Source organism: Gossypium hirsutum, chromosome D13, assembly GCF_007990345.1.
Source record: "Gossypium hirsutum isolate 1008001.06 chromosome D13, Gossypium_hirsutum_v2.1, whole genome shotgun sequence".
Classification (NCBI taxonomy): domain Eukaryota; kingdom Viridiplantae; phylum Streptophyta; class Magnoliopsida; order Malvales; family Malvaceae; genus Gossypium; species Gossypium hirsutum.
Window position 1 is genome coordinate 58,069,583 of NC_053449.1, and position 21,720 is coordinate 58,091,302.

A 21,720-nucleotide genomic window follows, 5' to 3' on the forward strand; every position below is an offset into this window, starting at 1 on the left:
TTTCTTTTTCTTCATATTGCCTAGCAAGAAAGGAGGAAAAAAAATATTTTCTTATCATTTTTCCTCCAAATTTTAAATTTTAAGTATAAGGTATGTTTTTCTTTAAATTTTTTTTTATAAATTTTGAATCTTTGAAGCTTGTTTTACATATATGTACCAATAAATTTTTTTATCAAGTGTATTAAAAGTTGCCATTAAAGGATATTGATGGAAGCTTATAAAATTAAGTAAAATGTGTATGTTTTTGGATGGAAAATAATTAAGATACAGTTTCTAACTTATTAGAAGTGTAAAAACGAAACAAAAATAGCAAAATAATGATATAAGTTTTGGCCAAATTGAAGGAGAGGAAGAAAACCTTGGCCACTTTATCTAAAATTATGTCAAATGATAGCTTGTAAAGTTAACCGAGTCGAAAGTTATGTGAATTTCGGATCAGGAAACTGTGAAAAATATACTTGATTTTGGATGATCAAATTTGGTTGATTTTGGATGATCATGAACTGGTCAAATTTGGATTGAATCGATTATTATGTTGAAATATTACTTATTCTAAATTAATTATTTTTATGTTTAGATCGATTGTTAGGTCGGAATGCTGCTTATTTTGATAGATTGTTTATATGTTTAAATCGATTGTTATGGTGGAATACTGCTTCTTCTTTTGAATTGATTGTGTATATGTTTAGATGGATTGTTATATTGGAATACTGGTTGTTTTGAATTGATAATTTATATGTTTAAATCCATTATTACGTAGCACGCCAAATTTTAACTTGTCCTCCAAAATTGACACTCTGGCGTTGTATTAAAATTTTTCATTTTCACTTCTCCCAACCAGACATTAATTAAGCTTACACCATTAAACTTACATTATATGAAGTTAAAAAGCATTAGTATTGACTCAATCCTATAATTATGTTTCATACATAACATTCAATATACAGAAAGTTTGATCTTGTAAAAAGAATATATATATATATATATAATGAGTTGGTTCTAGAGGATAGGTAATTCCAGCAAACTAGGATACGTGATTGATTTTTTTAAAATTAATGCATTTCTATAAAAACAATATTTAAACTAGAAAAGATGGAGACCAGCCTGCAACTTTAAAATGGATATATATTGGAGAGAGCTTTCATATGGATTTTTTAGGGTATATCATATTGTATTATATATATATATATAATAGGAGCAGGTTAAATTTAGAAGCATTTGATTGTAGTTGGAACACAGGTTGTCTTGATTCTCTGATAAACAAATAAATCAAATTTCTCTTATACTTTCACTTCCAGCACCAGCAGCAGTATTTTGGAGCTTTGCAACTATGTAGGAATCCATTTATGAAGTCAGTAGAAACTATGAAAAGGAAACATTGATTTTGAATAAACTCAAATAACTTATAATCATAAATATTTAATTTTTTTGCTAAATCTTAAATTTATTGGGCAATAATTATTTTTTAATTACTTTTAAAAAGGTTAAAAAGTAAGTAACCAACAATTGGTTGGGTGCAATAGCAAAACACATTGTACTCTCAAGGGGAAGACCCGGATTCAAAATGAGAAAACCCACAAGATCTATAACAATTGGGGTTAAAAATGATAACTTGATCCATCATCCATGCCCAAAATTGCAATTATGCAACCACTTAAATAATTGATCTCATTTATTGACACACAACACATCTCTAGATATGAGAACACTAATTGTATTATTCCCAACTGTAAATCCTACAATTGCATATCCCCAATTGTATTATTTTCTAGCTTCCTCCAAATCAACTACTAATGGAGATGCTAAACATACACCAAATTTTAGGATTTATTTGGCACTAATAGTCCTCCAATCAATCACAAAATATGGGCTTAGGCCACAAATCTTGGGGAGTTAAATTTGGACATTGTCTTCGGACAACAGCATTTTCACACAACCTCTTAATGAATTTTTTATCAAGTACATTATCAACGAAAATTTGGCACATCCCATCAATCATGTCAAGGGTATCATTCACGATCATTAGCGTGCCTTCTCTCCATATAGGCATGCTAATTTTGCAAATCTCTTCTTAACTTCCATGAAATTAGTTATTAATAGAGATACTACACATGTATCAAATTGTCATATTTATCTAACATTAACAGCCCTCTAAATATGAGCTCTGGCTAGGGGTGTTTATTCGGTTAACCGACCGGTTAACCGACTCGAAATAATATTAACCGAATTAACCGACCTTTCAAAATCTTTAACCGTTAACCGAACTGAATTTTTTTTCAAAAAATTAACCGAATCGAAATTTTTTCGGTTAATTTGGTCGGTTAACCGAATTAACCGAAAATTATATGTTTTGTTATTTTTGGTTAAAAATTAACCGAATTAACCGAATTACCCGAATTACCCGAATTAACCGAATTACCCGAATTAACTAATTTGAATCACTACATAATTAAATTATTTTTAGACTTTTAGACTTTAGTTTTAGTCTTAGTTTTAAAATTTTATTTTTATTTATTAAATTATTTGTAGTTTAATTTTATGATTGGGTTGAGTTGGGTAATTGGGTTGGGTTGAATACTTGGGTTTAGATTGGGTTTAGGTGAATAGTGGGCTTATTTATATATTATAATTTTATTTATTAATTTTTTCGATTTTGAACCGAATTAACCGTTAACCGAAAAATAAAAAAATAATTAACCGACCCCCGACCGAAAAAATTCGATTAACCGACCGATTAACCGAATTCAGTCGGTTAACTGAATTTTTTCGGTTTTATCCGAATTTTGCACAACCCTAGCTCTGGCTATGAATAGATAACTTCATGCAGAGTTGAATTATCATCGGTTTGAACATTGTCTTTTGACCACATTATTTTCACATACAACCCTTTAATGGATTTTTTACCGGGTACCTTGCCAATGTATGTTTGGTATACATGTCAAGAGTATTTATTAACTTTGATGTCTCAACCTTTTGATATAACAATATTTAAGATAAATTTTATCACTAAATCATTTAGAGATTAAACCTTTCCAAAACTTGAAAAATACTAAAAAAAAACATGTTTTACACCATCTTTGTCTAAAACAGTCCGAACAGCTGCTGGTGGTTTAAGCAAGTAAAATTCGGCTCCTCTTTGAACAACGCTATCCAAAATATCAGCAACTCTATTCGCCTTTCTATACACATGTTTGAACAATACTTCCCATTGTCTTTTACAAAGTTCCGTAATGTCTCTAACTAACCGTAAGTCCTCTCCACCATTGACAAGCATTCAAATTGCAGTCGCATTTCACATTCAACCTGCACCTTGCGGAAACCCATGTCCCAGGCCACAAGTAGCCTGCTCATAATACCCGACAGCTCGATCGGCAGTTAGTACAGAGCAGACACCAATGGGTCGACTGTAGCCAACTATCCAGGTACCACGACGGTCCCTTAGCAAGCCACCTGCATTTGCCTTTTCTTCAGCACCTTTAACCGCTTCGTCACAATTTATCGTGATCCACCCAGCTGGTGGGGGTTACCATGATCAAATTAAACTTTTGATGTAGCTGATATTAGATATGTTAGCTAATTAATATTCTCTCTATGTTTATAGCTAAAATTACGAGGAAAACCGTAGATTGTATTTTGATTCTCTATTAAAAAAATAGATAAATTAAACTTTATATATTTTGAAATCTGTAAATTAGACACACGATTCAATTTTATCTATTAAATAATGACGTGGAATATTAATCTAAATGGTTAATTGCTAATTTGATTCCTAAACTATAGTTAGAATATCATTTTGATTTTTTAAAATTTTTCTTAACAATAATTCTAAAAAATTTTAAAAAACTTAAAAATATAAAAAATTATTTAAAATGCATTAAAAAAAATTAAAAATTATGTTAAAACAAAATCAAACCCAGATTTATTAAAGCCAAAACTTATATTCAAACAAATTCATTTTTAGTGAACCATGGCGTTTTTATTTTTTGAAATATTGAGCTCTCTTCCAATAATGGGAAATATTTCTATTTTCAATAAAATTCTCGATTTGATGAGAATTATTTAATGCAATGAGACATTAACCTTACTTGCTAAAGATGCTCTCCAATGAGACACTAACATTATTTGTTGAGGACGCTCTCCAGTGAAATTCTAAAAGCACTAATTTCAATAAAATCATGGTTTTATCACTGTTGAAATACAATCAAACCAAAAAAAAAATTCAAATCAAACACATTTATGGTAATAAAAAAATTTCAATTTTGTATCTCTCTTTGGTAACCAAGAAGAAGATGAAGACAATAAGTTCCTTTTGCTACTTCTCCACCTTTAGAGTAGGAGTGGGTAAAATTTGATTCGATTTAAAAAAGTAAAATAAAAATTCGAATTTTGAGTTAATTGAATCGAGTTATTATAATAAACTTGAATAAGTAATTCGAGTTTGAGTCGATTTAAATTTTAAAAATTCAAATACTCCTTTGGTGTAAATACTCTTTGGTCCCTGACAATTTTGAAAATGAGCAAATTAGTCTCTATCAATAAAAATTACAAAAAAAAATCAAAATAATTTTTAAAATTTTAAATATTTATAAAAATTCTAAAATTTATATTTTAAAAAAATTATAAAAACTAAAAACAAGGAAAGTTAAAATTTTAATTTTTTTTCTAAAATATTAATTTTGGGACATAAATAAGTTCATTATTTATTAAAGAAAATGGGTTTTATTGATGTGATAAAAAGGGAAAATATAAAACCATTTATTTCATTCCTTTCTTGCTAAAGTCCTCTACTTTTTTGCAAAGTGATCTTCAAGAATAATTGTTGTAAGCTATTGTAAGATGATTTAGCAATTAATTGGACCAATAAGTTTTGAGGACAATTAGTGAATAGAAATGTGATGGCCCAAAAATAATTAAATAAGATCATACATAGACTCAAAGATAGTCATATTAGAGGGACCCTCTGACATGGCTATGTAAATATATTTATTTTTTAAAAATTTAATTGATAACACAATTTTAAATTTAACAAAAATACATTAGGAATTGGATTTTTAAGTTTAATTTCATCAAGAGTACCCTAATTTAAATAAATTTATATTAATTATCTGTATAAGATTTTATTTATTTACACGTTATTTCCATTTTTACTTTTGTAATTAATAATTACTTATTTTTATTATTGAAAATATTTATTTTATTTTTGGGAATTTAGATTATATTTATGATAGATGTAAAGGGCATGCCTCGGCGATGCGGTAATTGTTTACAAAAAAAGAAATTTACCAACGTTCATATTTCCATTTAATTTTATTACTAAAAAGGAAATTACTACACGTAAAAAAGTAATTAAAAAAAATTTATCTGTTTATATCATTATCAGACAACGAAACGCGCTACACCTGAAAATTATTATCAGACATTGCAAAATCCAAAAACAAATACACAATTTTCTTTGTTTTCAGTTTTGTCTTCCTCTTCCCAGGTAATTATTCTTTTTCTTTGTTGTGAGTATTTGAATGCTTGTTTTGGGTTTTAATTCTGATGGAAAACAGGGTTGTTTAGATTTTTATGGGTGCTTTCTTTTTGATAAATTGGATGAATTTTGCTTGATTTTATGCTCCTGGAATCCTGATTTCAATGGTAAAAGTACTGTCGTTTTTTGCTTTTTTCTCGAGAAAAAAGTTTAATCTATAGGAAATGCTGACGGTAAAATTTTTTTGTTCTGTTTTTGGGTAAATTTTGAATAATTTTGTCAATTGGAGCTTTAGTATATTTGATTTTGTGATCTGGGTTGTTGCGGTTGTTTATGTTATGTATGGTGATACAGATCGATGATGATAAAGAATATACAAAACTGGTTGTCTTTGTTTAAATTTTTTTTTTGGTACAGCAATAGATGGTAAGGGGAGGGAAGGTTGGTCAAAGAAGCAATTTTAAAAGAAGGGTCAGATCAAAAGATGAGGGTTCGGATGATTCAGATGAAGATTATGTAGTTTCACTGGAGGGAAATGATGAATCTGAGGACGATGTGGAAGATTCTTGTTCTTCCTTAGATGAGTGTGCATCGGAAGAGGGTTTTGGGAGTTTCATTGATGACGAGGATGATGAGGAGGAAGATAAAGAGGTGAGGAAGGTTGTTAGGTCGAAAGCTAAACCGATGTCTTCAGCAAGGACGAGGAAGATTGTGGATAGAAAATCACAAAAGCGGAAAGTTGTATCCGATGAAGAAGATGACGATGAGGATTATGAGATAGAGGAGGAGGAGGAGCAAGAAGAGGAAGATGATGATGATTTGGAATTCACCCTGGATGAAGAAGATTGTTTGGATGAGGAAGAGGAGTTGACTATGACAAAGAAGAAGAAAAACAATAAGAAGGTTAGTAAGCAAGGTTTGCGGAAAAGGGTTCCTTCCAACCATGGGAAAAAGAGGAGAAAATCTGCTGTTTCTAAGAAGCCTTTGAGAAAAGGAGGAAATAAGAAATGTCGGTTAAAAAGGAAAAGGAGAATTGAGGAGGAAGAAGAAGAAGAAGATGATGATTGTGGTTTCATAGACAAAGCTCCAACTGTGAGAAAAAAGAGCACAAAAAATGGAGGACTGAGGAAGAAAGCATATGTTATATGTTCAGATTCAGATTTTGTTTCGTCTGGATCATCTGATTATGAGTATACAATCTCAGAGGAAGAGAGGGAACAGGTGAAAGAAGCCAGCCAATTGTGTGGAAGCATAAAAACTAGTTTGAGGAGCTCATCATCCTCAAAGAGAATTCAGGAGGTTGAGGAGTTAGGCCAGTGTAAGAAACCTCCAGGAAAAAAGGGTAAGGAGAAGGTAGAGGAAACAAAGGCTGAAGTAATAAAGTCGGTCTGTGGCATTTGTCTCTCCGGGGAAGATAAGCGAAGATTGAGAGGCAAGCTAAACTGTTGCAGTCATTATTTTTGTTTCACCTGCATTATGGAGTGGTCAAAAGTAGAATCTCGATGCCCTTTGTGCAAGCAAAGGTTTGAAACAATCAGTAAGCCTGCAAGATCAACAGCAGGAGTTGATTTGAGAGATGTGGTGATTCAAGTCCCTAAACGGGATCAGGTATCTTATATTTGTCCTGACAATATTTTTATGTTGTGATTTTCATTTTCTGTACTTTTTATGGTTTTAAATGGTCATATTTGTTTTGTGCAGGTCTACCAACCATCTGAGGAAGAACTAAGAAACTATCTTGATCCATATGAGAATGTGATTTGTTCTGAATGCAACCAAGGAGGGGATGATGAACTCATGTTACTGTGTGATCTTTGTGATTCATCAGCTCACACCTATTGTGTTGGTCTCGGGCGGGAAGTACCTGAAGGAAATTGGTACTGTGATGGTTGCAGGCCCGTTGCCCTTGGGTCCTCTAGTTCTCAAGTTCAAGATCCCTTACCTGATCAAAGGACAATAAACAATTTGTACAATCGATTCCCACCCATTGTAAATGTAGGAGAAAGTTTAGACTCTATTGTAGTGCCTTCACCTCGTACACCATTACCTCCCGGATTTGTTGGTCTTTCATCTCCTAGATTTCCTATTGCAGATTTTCCATCTGTTTCTCCAGTATCTGGAGTGGCAGCTCAAACTCTGACAGGAAGACGATGGTTACACCGCCAGATTCAAAATCTTCGTTCCATGAACAGGATGAGTCTTATGGTTGGTAGGACTGATGGGATATCAACTGCCAATATGGGCATTGATTTTGTGAACTCTCACGTTGATCAGAGTAGGCAAACAACAATTCAACAAGCAAGGACACAACAAATGGGAACTCAGCATCAAACAGTAATCACAGAGGGGTTACGCAATGATCCCTCTTCTTCACTGCAAAGTAGGGACTTCTTTTCACCGAGGTTGGGCCATTTGAGAAGGCAAGCAGTTCAGGATTCAACTACCACAACATTAAACACGTCTGTTAATTTGATGTTATGGCCTGAGCTTGCTGGTATCAATTCAGATGCTCAACTCTATCAGTGCCGCAATGGACCAAATATTGGGCCTGATGTTTTTGGTTCAGCATTTTCCGTCAGAAATGAGGATAATTCTTCCATGGCCAAGGAACAATTGCAAGTAATGGTTAGAAGCCAGTTGAAAGCCTTGTCCAGAGATAGTGATTTGGGTAAGTGAAACCCCATCTTTAATAAACTTTATGCAGGGTATATTTTCATGTCTAGACTTTGTCATCCGCAGTTCAGTTTGGTTTTTTGGTGACATTAATGTTAGTGAATGATTTGTAGTAGTGATTAATTGAGTTCTACCTTGTGTTCTTTATTTATAAATATATGCAGACAATGGTACTTTTATGGACATAGCAACAAGTTCCATGCACACCTTATTGGCTGCTTGTGGGCTTGAGCATAGGAGGAGCGAGGTTCACATGGTACCACCACCATCAAATTGTACACACATTGAAAGAGTGGCAGCCGGTCAGGCGAGCTTAATGAAAGGTTGTTGCTTAACTTGTTTCGATTCTTTTGTAAAAGATGTAGTGAAGAGGATCATGGATACAAGATCCAGGCAGTGGTTAAGTTTAGGTTTTTAGATATTTGATGTAGTTAATGCATCTTTCTGCATACTTCTTTCTTTTTCTTTTTTTGGTTAGGATTTAGTAACCAATTTTTTTCAACACCTTATTTTTCCCCCTTATGTTGGTTTATACTTGCAATTCACAGACATTGAGCCTGCAAAAAGTGCTCTATTCTCATTTGATCACCATAATAGATAATTGTTAATTAAAGACTTGAGCAATGTCAAAATTTTAGCACTGAACTTTCTTTTCACCGTGTTCCCCTGTTTTGTCCTTTTGGTTTTGCTTTCAACTTTGTGCTTGGAACTATCAAAAGCTTCAATAACCAATAGAGAGATTGCTTGTATGTATTGAATTAAATCATTGACTTTTATATTTAGGTACACCTTGGATCCGTTTTTAATATCATACCTAGATTCGGATTTCGGACTCATTAAACAACTATAATTTTATTTTATTATTTATACTTTCAGTTTTCACGAAATTATACTTTAGAGCATGGTCCAATCATCACAAAATCTTACCTTGTTAGGATGACCTCTACACTCATGGATATCAAGTTCAAGCTAGTTAATTTTGATTGGAGCATTTATTTGTCTATTGAACTAATCAACTCCTTTAATACAAGGAACTCATCACTTACTTTCATATAAATCTCTCATTCTTTCCTCTTATATTCACACATGTATGTCATGTTAGTAAAGTTAACAAATGTTAAACTTTTTTATCCATTTTGAGATGATTTGACAAACAACGGAAATTTAATGATTAAAAGAGAAAAATTAAATGAGAAGCTAAAATGATTTTTTTTTCTTGTAAAATTAGAGGCTCAAATAAGTTATTATGCCTATTTTAAAAAGTAAGAAAATTACTAAATTTTATTTGAATATCAATCTGATTTAGATGATTATGCAAAAATTTCAAATAAAAAACTTTATCCAAATTTATATGAATTGTCTTATTGCAACAAGTAAAGAATCAAAATACATACCCAAAGTTAGGTGACTTAAGGAGATCTCTAAACAGAAGCCTACAAAGAAAAATTCTATGATGAAAAAAGATGTGCCTCTGTTTGATATTTATATATGCTAAGAGAACATTGTAAAGTTCTTATGCTAAGAGAACATTATAAAGTTCTTATGCTTGTTTAAGTTTCTCCTATAATTGATTTCTCCTATTTAATTTAATGGATTGTATGATTTTTAATATCTCAATGCATTAGTGAAAGGAATATCAATTAATGGAAATTAATTCTCATTGTTCAAAAGGAATGATTGAATAGTGAATTTCATGACAATCACTCTGTTGATCTTGTAATAACCCTTCCAGTTAACATTTGCATTGAGGTTAGCACCAGAGCCACCAATTGTTGTACTCAGCATAGTAGAGGGTTTTTCGTAATTGACTTTGTCAGGTCCTTCAAAGCTCATCTAACCTTTAGGCTTAATGAAGTCACCCAATGTGGATCTCATGATAATAGTTACAAAGAATTTTTTCCACGACCTGCAAGTAAGTCGCAATTTTGAACCTGTCGTTGAAGAGCTTTTGTCCAAGGACAATCTTGCAGTTTTGGATCACAGGACCAATATTCGCATAAATGAAGTCTTTGTCCTGTGCTGAATTAATTATCCATTGGCCTCCTTACAATAATCAATGAGTTTTGGATAATAGTGGAGGAGTCACGGAAGATGAAGTCAATGGTTCTAAAGATTACATAATTATGAAAGAAATGATGATTTGCTTGATTGTACAAGGTGTCTTGGTAGGCATCTATCCTGCAATTGAAGAAGGTTGATTTATTTGATTGAACGCATAGAGCCACCGCCTAGTGCTTTTTAGGACCAACTATGTTCTAGTGTCACAGGCCGCAGTTTAAAGCCCGTGACCATCGCACCAAATGCATCCAATGGAGGTCTATTGCTCAGATGGGGATCATTTAGCCTACGAAAACTTGCTCGATTCAAAGAATTATTGGAAAAGCCTGTCAGATTGAAGCCTAGTTGGCCCGATAAGGAAGAAAAGGCAACTTAGGCTAATATGGTAACTAATCTTAAAAGATAGAGGGAATCATATCTTGTAAAGATTAGATTAGATTTGATAAGGCATATATTATAAATCCCTAAAATTAAGGGATATGGTTAATCTCATCTGTCGATGTAAATGTATCTTGACCGTCGGTTTTGGGGGAGCTCAACTATAAATAGAGAGCCTCCCCCTCAGTTGTACTCACTCCATTCATTGTTTCATTATTCTTTGTGAATAAGAGAAATAGATAGCATTTACTCAAACACTTTGCGAGCGTTATTTCTGTTGTTCTTTGTTGTTCTTCTTTTGGCATAAATCACTTCCGCTCTTCAATTGGTGCCTTGGAGGAGTTCTAAAAGAATCCTCACTTGAGTTAAGGCTGAATTGGGCGAGTTTGGACGAACGGATCGCCTAAGGCCGCACGGATTGTGAGACGAAAGGTCTAGCCCCGTGACACTAAAATCCCCTAGATTTGGCAATGAACCATTCCCAATAGTAACTACACCATTAAAATTATGAAATTATTTTATTACAAAAAATTATCATGGGTAATAATTATGATGGATTAACTAGCCTAAGTTGTCTCCTACAAAGGGTATGAAACTATATATGGGTTGCTCCATAATTATGTGTTACCCTTGTTATTGGTTGATATAGAGGGCCTTTTCTATTAATAAAATTATCATCCTAATTGGCCAAAAATAATAACGGTTAAGAGTTCTTAGAAACTTATTTGAATGTGACATTTTGCCGATTGGTAATTCCACCACCATTTTTGACACCCTTGCGACCAGTGCCAATAGTTTTTCTTAGGCCATCACCATACATGATGGTGTTGGTATATTGTTTGCCTACGGTGATGTACTCATCATAGATTCCTCCCTTGATATAAATCACATATTAGATATAGGAGTTCTTGAAAGCATCAACTAAGGCTACACCTGTAACACCCCTAACCCGTATCCGTCATCGAATTAGGGTTATTACGAGGCATTACTAGACAAAACACAACTCAATACAGACGTTCAGTAGAATTCAAGAATTTAACATTTATATACAATTCGTTTGAATACAGGTTTAAATCTACTATTTCCAAATCAAAATATAAGCATTGTTTATATATATAAATTGAAATATTTTAAGCTTAGTCAAATTTTAAGCAAGTATAATTATAAATTCTACTTTAACCTTTTAAAACAAAACATAACATTTCAATCCCGTTAAACCATAAGAAAATAAGCCATTTTCGTATGGCTATTAATTATATATACAGTACATCAAAGTACGACTTCCAAAACATTATCTAGCCTATACATGCCATAAGTTAAAATTTAAACATTTCAATACCGAGACAATAGATAGAGTGATGATCTTTGCTGACGATCCCCGAGCCTACAATTTTGTTTTTATCTATAAAACAAATGGACGTAAACTAACAAAGTAAACTTTTATCGCTTAATAAGTCTTTAGCATATCTATAATAGATATAAAAGAATCATATAATTCATTAAGTAAATTTATGAGATCACAAATACCAAATATAATTACTATTCAAACATTGCTATCTTAAGCCATTTTGTTGATATCTAAAAGAATGTATATTTAATTAATACGTATAAATGAACATATGTATATTCATTATATGCATATAACCAAGTTATAAACATACTCACTAACTGCATGTACTGATTGCTAGTGTGCTTATCGCTTGCATTTCATCAAATGCATTTATATATATAATTATTCAAATACATATGCCAAAAGCATATATTTATACTTATCAATTACATGTGCCGAATGCACATATATACTTATAATCCACATATGCCGAATGCATGCATATATATATCCAACAATTTCATAACAACCAATATACGTACTTACTCACTAAACACAAAGATCTGAACGTTTATATGCTCATCAAATATATAGAAACAAATATTCATATATTTATCCATTACATATAACCAAAATCATATATATACTCAATGCAAATAATCACTTAATTTAAATAGATTCACCGGCACTTAGCCTGTTAGGCTTAAAGCCTGATTCAGATCACCGACACTTAGCCTGCTAGGCTTATAACCTGATTCAGATCACCGGCACTTAGCCTGTTAGGCTTATAGCCTGATTCAGATCACCGGCACTTAGCCTGCTAGGCTTATAACCTGGTTCAGATCACCGGCACTTAGCCTGCTAGGTTTTAAAACCTGATTCAGTACACCGGCTTTTAGCCTGCTAGACTTATAGTCCGAAATGTTTCACCGGCATCAAGCCTGCTAGACATAAAATCTGAATTATCTCACTGGCGATAAGCCTTCTAGACACTAAGCCTGAAATCTCATTTCACATAAGTTGTAACTCATATTCAAACTATATATGTATATAAAATCCATACATAAAAATTCAACCCAAAATTTATAACTTATATTCTTGAACCACATGGATATATATAAAGTTCAATCACCAAATCCAACATTAATATCTCAATGATCCAACCAAACACATTTATATATAACTTCATACTTTAGATACTACTACTAATATCATACTATTTAACTTATAGCATACTATGTACATTTAACATTCGAATCTCACATATACCTATTAATTTCATACCCCATTTCAATACAAAAACTTATACTTGTACATATATACATATTCGAATCTTACATATATACATATATAATTTTATACTTACATTCGAAACAAGTACTTATACTTTTAATCACATACATTTTCAAATTTAACATATAAATATATAATTTCATACTTATACTCAATATAAGCAATTATACATATATATATACATGCTTATTCGATCCAAACATATACAAATATATTACACATATATATATGTAACATCCATACTTTTAATAAAATCCAAGAATTTATACTCATATATACATACCTATTCGAACCTCTTGTAAACATATATAACATTCAACATTAACTAAATTCAAAACTTATTCATGTATATACACATATATCCGAACTTTATATATATAAATATAACATACATACTTTTAACTAAATTCAAGAATTTATTCATGTATATATATCTGAACTTTATATATATAAATATAACATACATAATTTTAACTAAATTCAAGAATTTATTCATGTATATACATATATATATCCGAACTTTATATATATAAATATAACATACATACTTTTAACTAAATTCAAGAATTTATTCATGTATATACATATATATATCCGAACTTTATATATATAAATATAACATACATACTTTTAACTAAATTCAAGAACTTATACATCTATATACATATATTATCCACTATTAGTTCTATATTATTGAACTTTAAACAAACTTTAGCTAACATACATGTAATTTGCATCATTAATATCAACTTACCAAAGTAAATTCTTGTATTCGGGTATCAATAATAAAATTTAAAGTTTCATTCAATTTGAATATATTAAGTTTCAGCTTATCATATGTAAAATAAATATAATAAGCATATATTTAATTTAGATAACATTTATTTGCTAATTGACTTACCTTGGATATTGACGGACACGTTCGACTATTTGACTACTTTCGTTTTTTCCCAATCCAATTCCGTTTTCTTCGTTTCTTGACCTAAACATATTCAAATTTAGCCTTTTTATTCATCAAATCATTCAATTAAATCCAAAAATACATAAATAGGCAAATTACCATTTTACCCCTAACATTTTACACTTTTTACAATTTAGTTTTTTTGCACAAAACACAAAATACACAAAATTTAATCACACCATACTAGGGCCGAATGTTCCTAGTGTTCATACAAGTCAACACATTTTATTTATTTCAAATTTTAGTCCCTAAAAAAGTTATTTTCACAATTTAGCCCTAATTACTCAATTTCACCAAAAATTCAAAGACAAAACATGTTAATCTTTCACATATCTTTCATTTTTCATCATCAACTATCACAAATCTCAAGTATTCATCAATGACACATTTCAAAATCATCAACAATTCACAAAATTAAGACATGGGTTTTGAAGTATTCAAAGCAACGATCTCAAAAACGTAAAAATCATCAAAAACCGAACAAAAACTAACCTTGAATTAAGCTTCAAAAGATGGCCGAAACTAGCTTAGGTTTCTTTCTTTTTCTTTTCTCTAGTTCCGGTCAAAATAAGATGAAAATGTGGCTTTTAATTTGTTTGTCTTTTAATATATTAACTTTATAATATAATATATTATTATAACCTTTATACATAATATAAAAACTATAAATTATAAGCATAATGCCGTCCACTATCTTGATTAATGGCCTAATTTCCTATTAAGGACTTCACATTATAAAGACATTCGCAAGTTAGCACTTTACACATTAATTAGTCAATTTCACATTTTACGCGATTAAGTCCTTTTATTAAATTAAGCACACAAACAATAAAATTAATTCACGAAACTTTCACACATGTAAATTAACACATAATAAACATATAAAATAATATTAAAATATTTTTTAGACCCAAATTCGTGGTCCCAAAACCACTATATCCGATTAGGGTCGAAATCGGACTGTGACAACACCAACGGTCTTCAGTTGGCCATTACCATCCTCAGCCACAACAACATTTGGTTTCAAGTTGCTATTATCAATCCTAGCTAAGAGATGGTGGTCTTTAGCTGAAAACCATGAGGGATATTCGTTCTTTTCAACGAAAAGAAGTCTACAGGAGTTAGTAATATTTAACTGGATGTCGAATTTGGAAAGAATGTCTGAAAACTTTGTTGCTATTATCAAGGCATTACCTGTGAGTTCACTAGCACAGACAATACCCTTTTGCATGCTTTCTTTGATGTTTTTATTGTAACACCTTGATACCCGACCCATTCGCTAGATCTGAGTTACAATATGCCCCATTCGATGCCGTAGCTACTACGATCAAATTACAAACAATTAAACATTGAAGCTGTAACTAGAAAAAGTGTATAAAATGATATATAATCATTTACGGGTCTTATAAGAACTTACGAAATCTCTTTTGTTAACCCGAGACTAAAATAGGACCAAATTATAGATGTACAAATCAAGATTTTCGCGCGTCACTCGTCGATGATTTTCACTTTTCCTTTCCCTCTCGACGGTTCGATATTGTTGTTAACTATGAATAATCATAAAACACATCTTATTATCAAATTCCAATAGAAACAAAATCAAATAGCGATTTTCAAAAATTTTACAAATATTCAATTTAGTCCCTAAAATCGGGACAAGCATAACTTTCAATTTAAAGCATTGGATTAAAATCTGATTTCACCAAAGCCCATTAGGGGCCCTCTATTTTCTATCCCTATCAATTATTCATGACATTTTTTCATTTTATCAATTTGGTCCCTAATGTACAAAACTAACAATTAAGCTTCGCAGTTTAGTCCTTTTCACGTACTAAGCTTAATTTCTAACAATTTGATACCAAAATCATTCAATTCTCTATCATGGCCACTTTCTAAAACTTTAACAGCTTTTCAAATTAGTACATGGGTTAGTTAGACCAAGCTCTCATGATTCAATTTCCATAAAAAAATAAAGAAAAATGGCTAGGGACTTACTTGAAATTAAAGCCAAAAAGCTCAAAACCCTTGACTATGGCCTCAAGCTCTTCTTTATTTCTCAAATTCGGTTGGGGAAGATGGAATTCTCTTTCTTCCCGCCAAACATACATATATATATATAAGGATTAGTTTATAATTTAATTTAATTAATCATATTTTTACTAAATAATTCTTAATTAACCTAAGTTAATAACTAATTAAGAATGTCGTCCACTAACATAGGATTTAACATGGCATAATTGATGTTTTAAAACTTTGGTTAATTGAAATTTAAATCCTCAAGTCATTTACTAATTAAAAATTCATAGCGGTTAGACTTTACAATTTAGTCCCTAGGCCTTAATTAACCATAACTTTGTTTCAATTGACTGTCCAAATTCCAATTCAATAATACACTAACTTCGTAAATGTCTTTATTAGATATTTACGAACTCAATTTTTGGAAACGGGGTCCCAAAACTGCCTTTTCCGACACCACTAGAAACCAGGTCGTTACAATTATTGTCTTCAAAACCATCCAAGCATGATTGATGATATGATATAACAATGCTCAGCCAAGTTCTAAGATCATTTATATGATCATTAATGTTGTTGATTCACTACCATCCATATTAGAGTATGATGCTTGAAGTGAATCAACAACATAGTTCATCATATCCTTACAATCATCTAAGAACATCTTTGTGAGGTTGTTGCTCTTAACTTGAACTATAGGGAGTCAGAATAGTTGAAGAACTTCTTGACTGCTTCCTTAGCTGCCAAGATAACCTTCACAATGAACTGTTTAGGAACAGTACTATTGACATAGCTAAGAGTCTTCTAGCAAGATTCCGGATAATGAGTAAATGAGCAAAAGTTAGACACTACATTCATTTGTGGAGATAATGTTTCATTATCACTACGAGTTTGATGAACAGTAAACACAATGCCAATGACAACTCCTACCACAAGAATGATTGAAACCCCGACATTTATCACTTTTCTCGACATCTTTGTTGTTGTTTTTTTAATGAAGATATTATATGGCTAACATTATTTAGTCGTTAGTATAAAAACTATATGACTCCAAACTAACCAAAATTAATAAGGAGACACCTTTATTGGAAATGAAGCAATTCCCTTTGCTTTGCTTTCGCTATTATTGTTTGATGAAATTCATTATATACGATGAGTGTGGGAGCTCTAGGAAACGAAAATGATGTCTTATTGTGGATAAGTTACAATGTATCATCTTTAAATTTAAAAAATAAAAAGTTTGGGATTCCTGTTTGTTGGAGTAGAAAAAATTTGTTTGCAATTTGTTTGGAATGGTTTTATTTATTAAAACCTTAAGAGCCTGTGAAGTGTAAAACAATATTTTTCGAGAAGTCAATATTATTGAAAAAATGTACAAAAATTATGATTTTTATCTTCTCCATATTTAGGCTTCCATACAAGAGGCAAATTATTAATTGCTACATGTTTTATAATTATAAAACTATTGAAAATTAAATAAACTCATAAGAAGAGCTTTAAATTCTAAATTCTATTAATTTTCAAGTATATTTTGAGATATTTATTCATTTAAGTTTAAATAAAATAATAAAATTTCATGTAAAAATAGGATATCTTTCCTAATTTTAAACTTCAAAATGATATTTTAGTCAATCGCTTTTAGTAATTTATTTGGAGTCGAGACATACTTAAATAAATAGAAGAAAGACAACAGTCCTCAATAAATTTATTTTAGTTAATATATCAAAGAGATTAGGAATTAAAAAATTAAAATTAAACTTTTAGTAGTGAAATATTTATATATATTAAAATTTTTAAAAAGATGAGATCTAGGAAGCTGCTTCATGCTGGGGCATTTAAAAGCACCTAGGCTGATGGCAAATCTGCAACTCTTTTTTTTCCCGGAAAATTGGGAGTTTATGAACAAGCATGTCATAGTGATGGTGAAGGACTTCCTTCAAAAAGGTTGTATGTTACAAGAAATCAACAAAACTCTCATTACCTTGGTGTCAAAGAAATTTCCTCCTTAATCAGTGCAACATTTTAGACAAATTAACTTTGGTAATATCATTTATAAGATTATTTTTAAAATTTTTGTAAACTTTTACAGATTATTCTTGAGAGATTTTGTCTCTCCTCACTCATCAAGAGAAAGAAGTTTCGTGACAATCAATGGTGTGAGCCGAACTTATTTCTACTAATAGAAAAAAGAAGGACAAGGTATTCGTGGAGTCCTCAAATTGGATATGAACAAAGCTTTCGATAAAATTATTTGACATTTTGTGGATTATATTTTAAAAAAGATGAGTTTTCTTGATTGGTAGATTGCAAAAATTCAATCTTGTATTTCCATTATTAGTTTCTAAATTTAAGTAAATTCAGAAGAGGGTGAAAACAAAGAAATCCATTTTCTCCTTATATTTTCATTTTGTCTCACAATGTGTTATCTTGTGATCTACTACAACCGGAGGAGCACTCTTTGATCCATGGCATTAAAGTTAGTAAGAATAGTATCCCCGTCTCTCATTTGTTCTTTTGAGCTAATATTGAAGCATGTAGTGTGGTGAAATCAAGTTTTGTTTGGAACGAATGTTTAATGTTACGAAGTCTAACTAGTAGTTAGCCCTTATTGTCACTCTTAAGTTCATCAATATATTTAGAAAGATCCTGAAATATGCCATGTTTCTAAGCATCCAGGAACCTATTTAGGATTTATATGGAACATCTGTGGGTTAGAAGAAAATTCTTTCAACCTATCTTTATTTACCTTCGTTTATCTAATTAAAAGAAAAAAAAATCAAATAATTCCACATTATATATATATTTTATATTTATATACATCACCATTTGTCAATCCTAGCACTTGGAACCAAAGGCATGGGAGTTATTTTCAGACACCAAGTTAACCAATTGAACTTGTCATTCAGACATGTACCTAAAAAAATAGTCCACCAAAGTAAAATACCACTAATATACATGCATCATCATATGCGGAGTATAAGCGAGTTTCAGCCATATTCCATGTTGAAAACAACATTTAAAAAAAAAAAATTATCATATTGTATGACCTGAGATTAAAAGATGAAGTGGAAACCATGATCAGGTCTAACATCAACTAAAAGAATCCACATATGCAACATAAAATTACATTCATTCCTACCAACCTTATTTCAACATTTTCACTACAAACACAGTAATGAACCGTAGATTTGCAAGTTTGCTTGCCGTGGGCTCTTCATCGTCAACCCAATTTCCCCGTGGGATTCAGGTTCACGATTGCATTGCAGCAACCGATTTGAACCCGAGAATGCTGTTTTATAAAATTTCATCAGGCGTATTGTGGACAACAGCAGCCCTTGAACAAACTCGCATCTTTTTGCCTTCTCTTCCTGATCCTTTACCGAAAGGGGAGACGACTTCACATTTCTGTCATCAAAACCAATTATCAGAACGAGAAAGCTGATAAAAGCATAAACATCATCCACAGGTAGGACAGACAAGAAATTCCCATGTAGTAATTCACCCGAGAACTAACGTGCAATACAAACCATCAATTTCCTTTGAATATTTGAATAAGGCTTTAATACTAAAAGCTCGATGTGAAGTACCTAAATAAATAAACAAAAACTGGGATGACCAGAACAGATCCCATCCTCTTTCTCAAAGAATGACATCAAGTCTCATCTCCCTATCATGACCAAGTCTAATTCGTAAATACTATGTATTCATTTGTACACTAAGGGAACTGGACAATTAACACTATCGTAGAACTACATAGTTTACACTAACAATTTTGCTGCATATACCAAATTGCGAAACTTTTGAAGTGAGAACAACATGTCAGAAGATAAAGCCAATGGTGTCCTTGATTAAAGATATAGGGCCGCAGAAGTCACTAATCTGGACCAGCAGCGTATATGTCACCCAGGTTAGTTTTTCTTTAACAAAATACATGATACGATCCAGAACATCTTGTTCCAATAATGGATCTGGGCATTTTTACATGCATAAAATAAAGTTGTATCATGTTAATAAGAGTGATAAGTTGAATAAGCTGCATCTTTTCAAACTAGGTCTTGAAAGATGGCTTCTCATTGAGAAACAGAGCTTAAAGGTAGAACTTTGAGAGATGTTCATACCACACAAGGAGGCTATGGTAAGATTCGGTAGTTTGCCTAGGATTTCCAGTAACAAACAGATAAAAGACCATGCACATTCAAAACACCTGCCTCAAGCAACATGGGGGCAAAAGGAACGATCAGATTCTAAAAGACAGTGAAACTTACCTTTCTGACTTATTCACGTCCGTACTTTTCTTAGTTGTTCTTGTTCACGAGAAAAGTTAGGCTGGACACTAACAAAGTCATCAACCATGGGTAAAATAAATGAAGACAACAACGGATCACGTGCTGAATTGGAAGACACTGTACAAGAAGAACCCCCGAAGGACTGTAGATTTCCTTCTCGCAGCTCTTTCCTCAGAAGAGAGAGCGTGGAATGAGATCCAGCTTTACGTGATTTCCTCTTGCGCTGCATGTAACCAACCGTTAAGGAAATGAAAATATATAAGTCCGTAGACTGATGTGATGGGGATATGAGGAAGCTCCACGAACAAAGCTAGTAATGCTACTACTACTACTACTACATTAATGAAGTAGAGGAGCAAGTCATCTTGCATACTAATTTAATGGTCCCAGCAGTCAAAAGGAGCAAAGATGATAAAACTTGCAGGTAAAAAGGAGGAAACATTACGCAAATTTAGTAAAATGCAGTAATGATTTTCAAGGTGCATGTGGTGCGTGAAAAGAAAGAACTTATTCTATACAATTTAAAGAAGAAATTAGAAAGACAAAAAAATAACTCAATAGAAGGATGTCTTAAATATATTTCCATGTTCCCACCCTCACTGCACAGACTGGATCAAGAGACGAATGAGACTAATCAAACAGAACATTAACAAATTAAACTGCCATTAGTGAGTCCAGTTCAATAATCAATTGGAAATGATGAGATTTAAATTGAAACAGAAATTAACAATTTGTTTATTCATAACATTGATTGAAGAAACTTAAAAAGGATTTTTGTAATAAGTCAAGTCTCGAGATAAGGAAAAAAGTTACAAGTGTTGAGATTTAAATTTCTACATTTAATATCACTCTTCAATCTATACATATTGAGTCGAGTGATAAAAAATTCGATAAGTATTTAAGATTTTAAGTTTCAAAGATTCAAATAGATATATGTTATCAGCTTCAAAAAAGGAGTCAAATCAAAGCGTTACTAAATTATTGAATTAGGAGAGAAGCAAATCGATAGTAGCTAATGTTTTGATTCATTTTCGACTTTTAAAAACTTATTAATTTATTTATTTAATTTTAGAATGGAAAAATATACTTTTATTTATATTTTTAGAAAAAGAAATTAAAATATTTTTAATTAATAAATAAATAATCAAGTCAACCTATAACCTAAATCACAAAATATCATGTCCAAAGCTCCACGGGACATGCCATTAGCTAACCATTGGATCGGAGTATTGGTGAGTTAGATTAGTTTAAAATA

At 31.5% G+C, this 21,720-nt stretch overlaps 1 protein-coding gene and 1 pseudogene across 2 annotated transcripts; one reads left to right on the forward strand and one right to left on the reverse strand.

The window, feature by feature from the left end:
* Positions 1–5,252: 5,252 nt before the first annotated feature.
* On the forward strand, positions 5,253–8,802 carry LOC107888325 (remodeling and spacing factor 1). Of its 2 annotated transcripts, none has more exons than XM_016812393.2 (4): positions 5,253–5,482; positions 5,891–7,081; positions 7,175–8,141; positions 8,311–8,802. In XM_016812393.2, the coding sequence occupies exons 2-4, from the start codon at positions 5,897–5,899 to the stop codon at positions 8,562–8,564; spliced, it is 2,406 nt and encodes an 801-aa protein (XP_016667882.2). In that variant the 5' UTR covers positions 5,253–5,482; positions 5,891–5,896; the 3' UTR covers positions 8,565–8,802. The 2 variants fall into 2 exon arrangements, with proteins under 2 accessions (XP_016667882.2, XP_016667883.2); XM_016812394.2 differs by having other exon boundaries at positions 5,358–5,482; positions 5,897–7,081.
* Positions 8,803–19,060: 10,258 nt separating this feature from the next.
* LOC107890160 (protein DEHYDRATION-INDUCED 19 homolog 3-like) lies at positions 19,061–20,788 on the reverse strand (annotated as a pseudogene).
* Between the last annotated feature and the right edge of the window lie 932 nt (positions 20,789–21,720).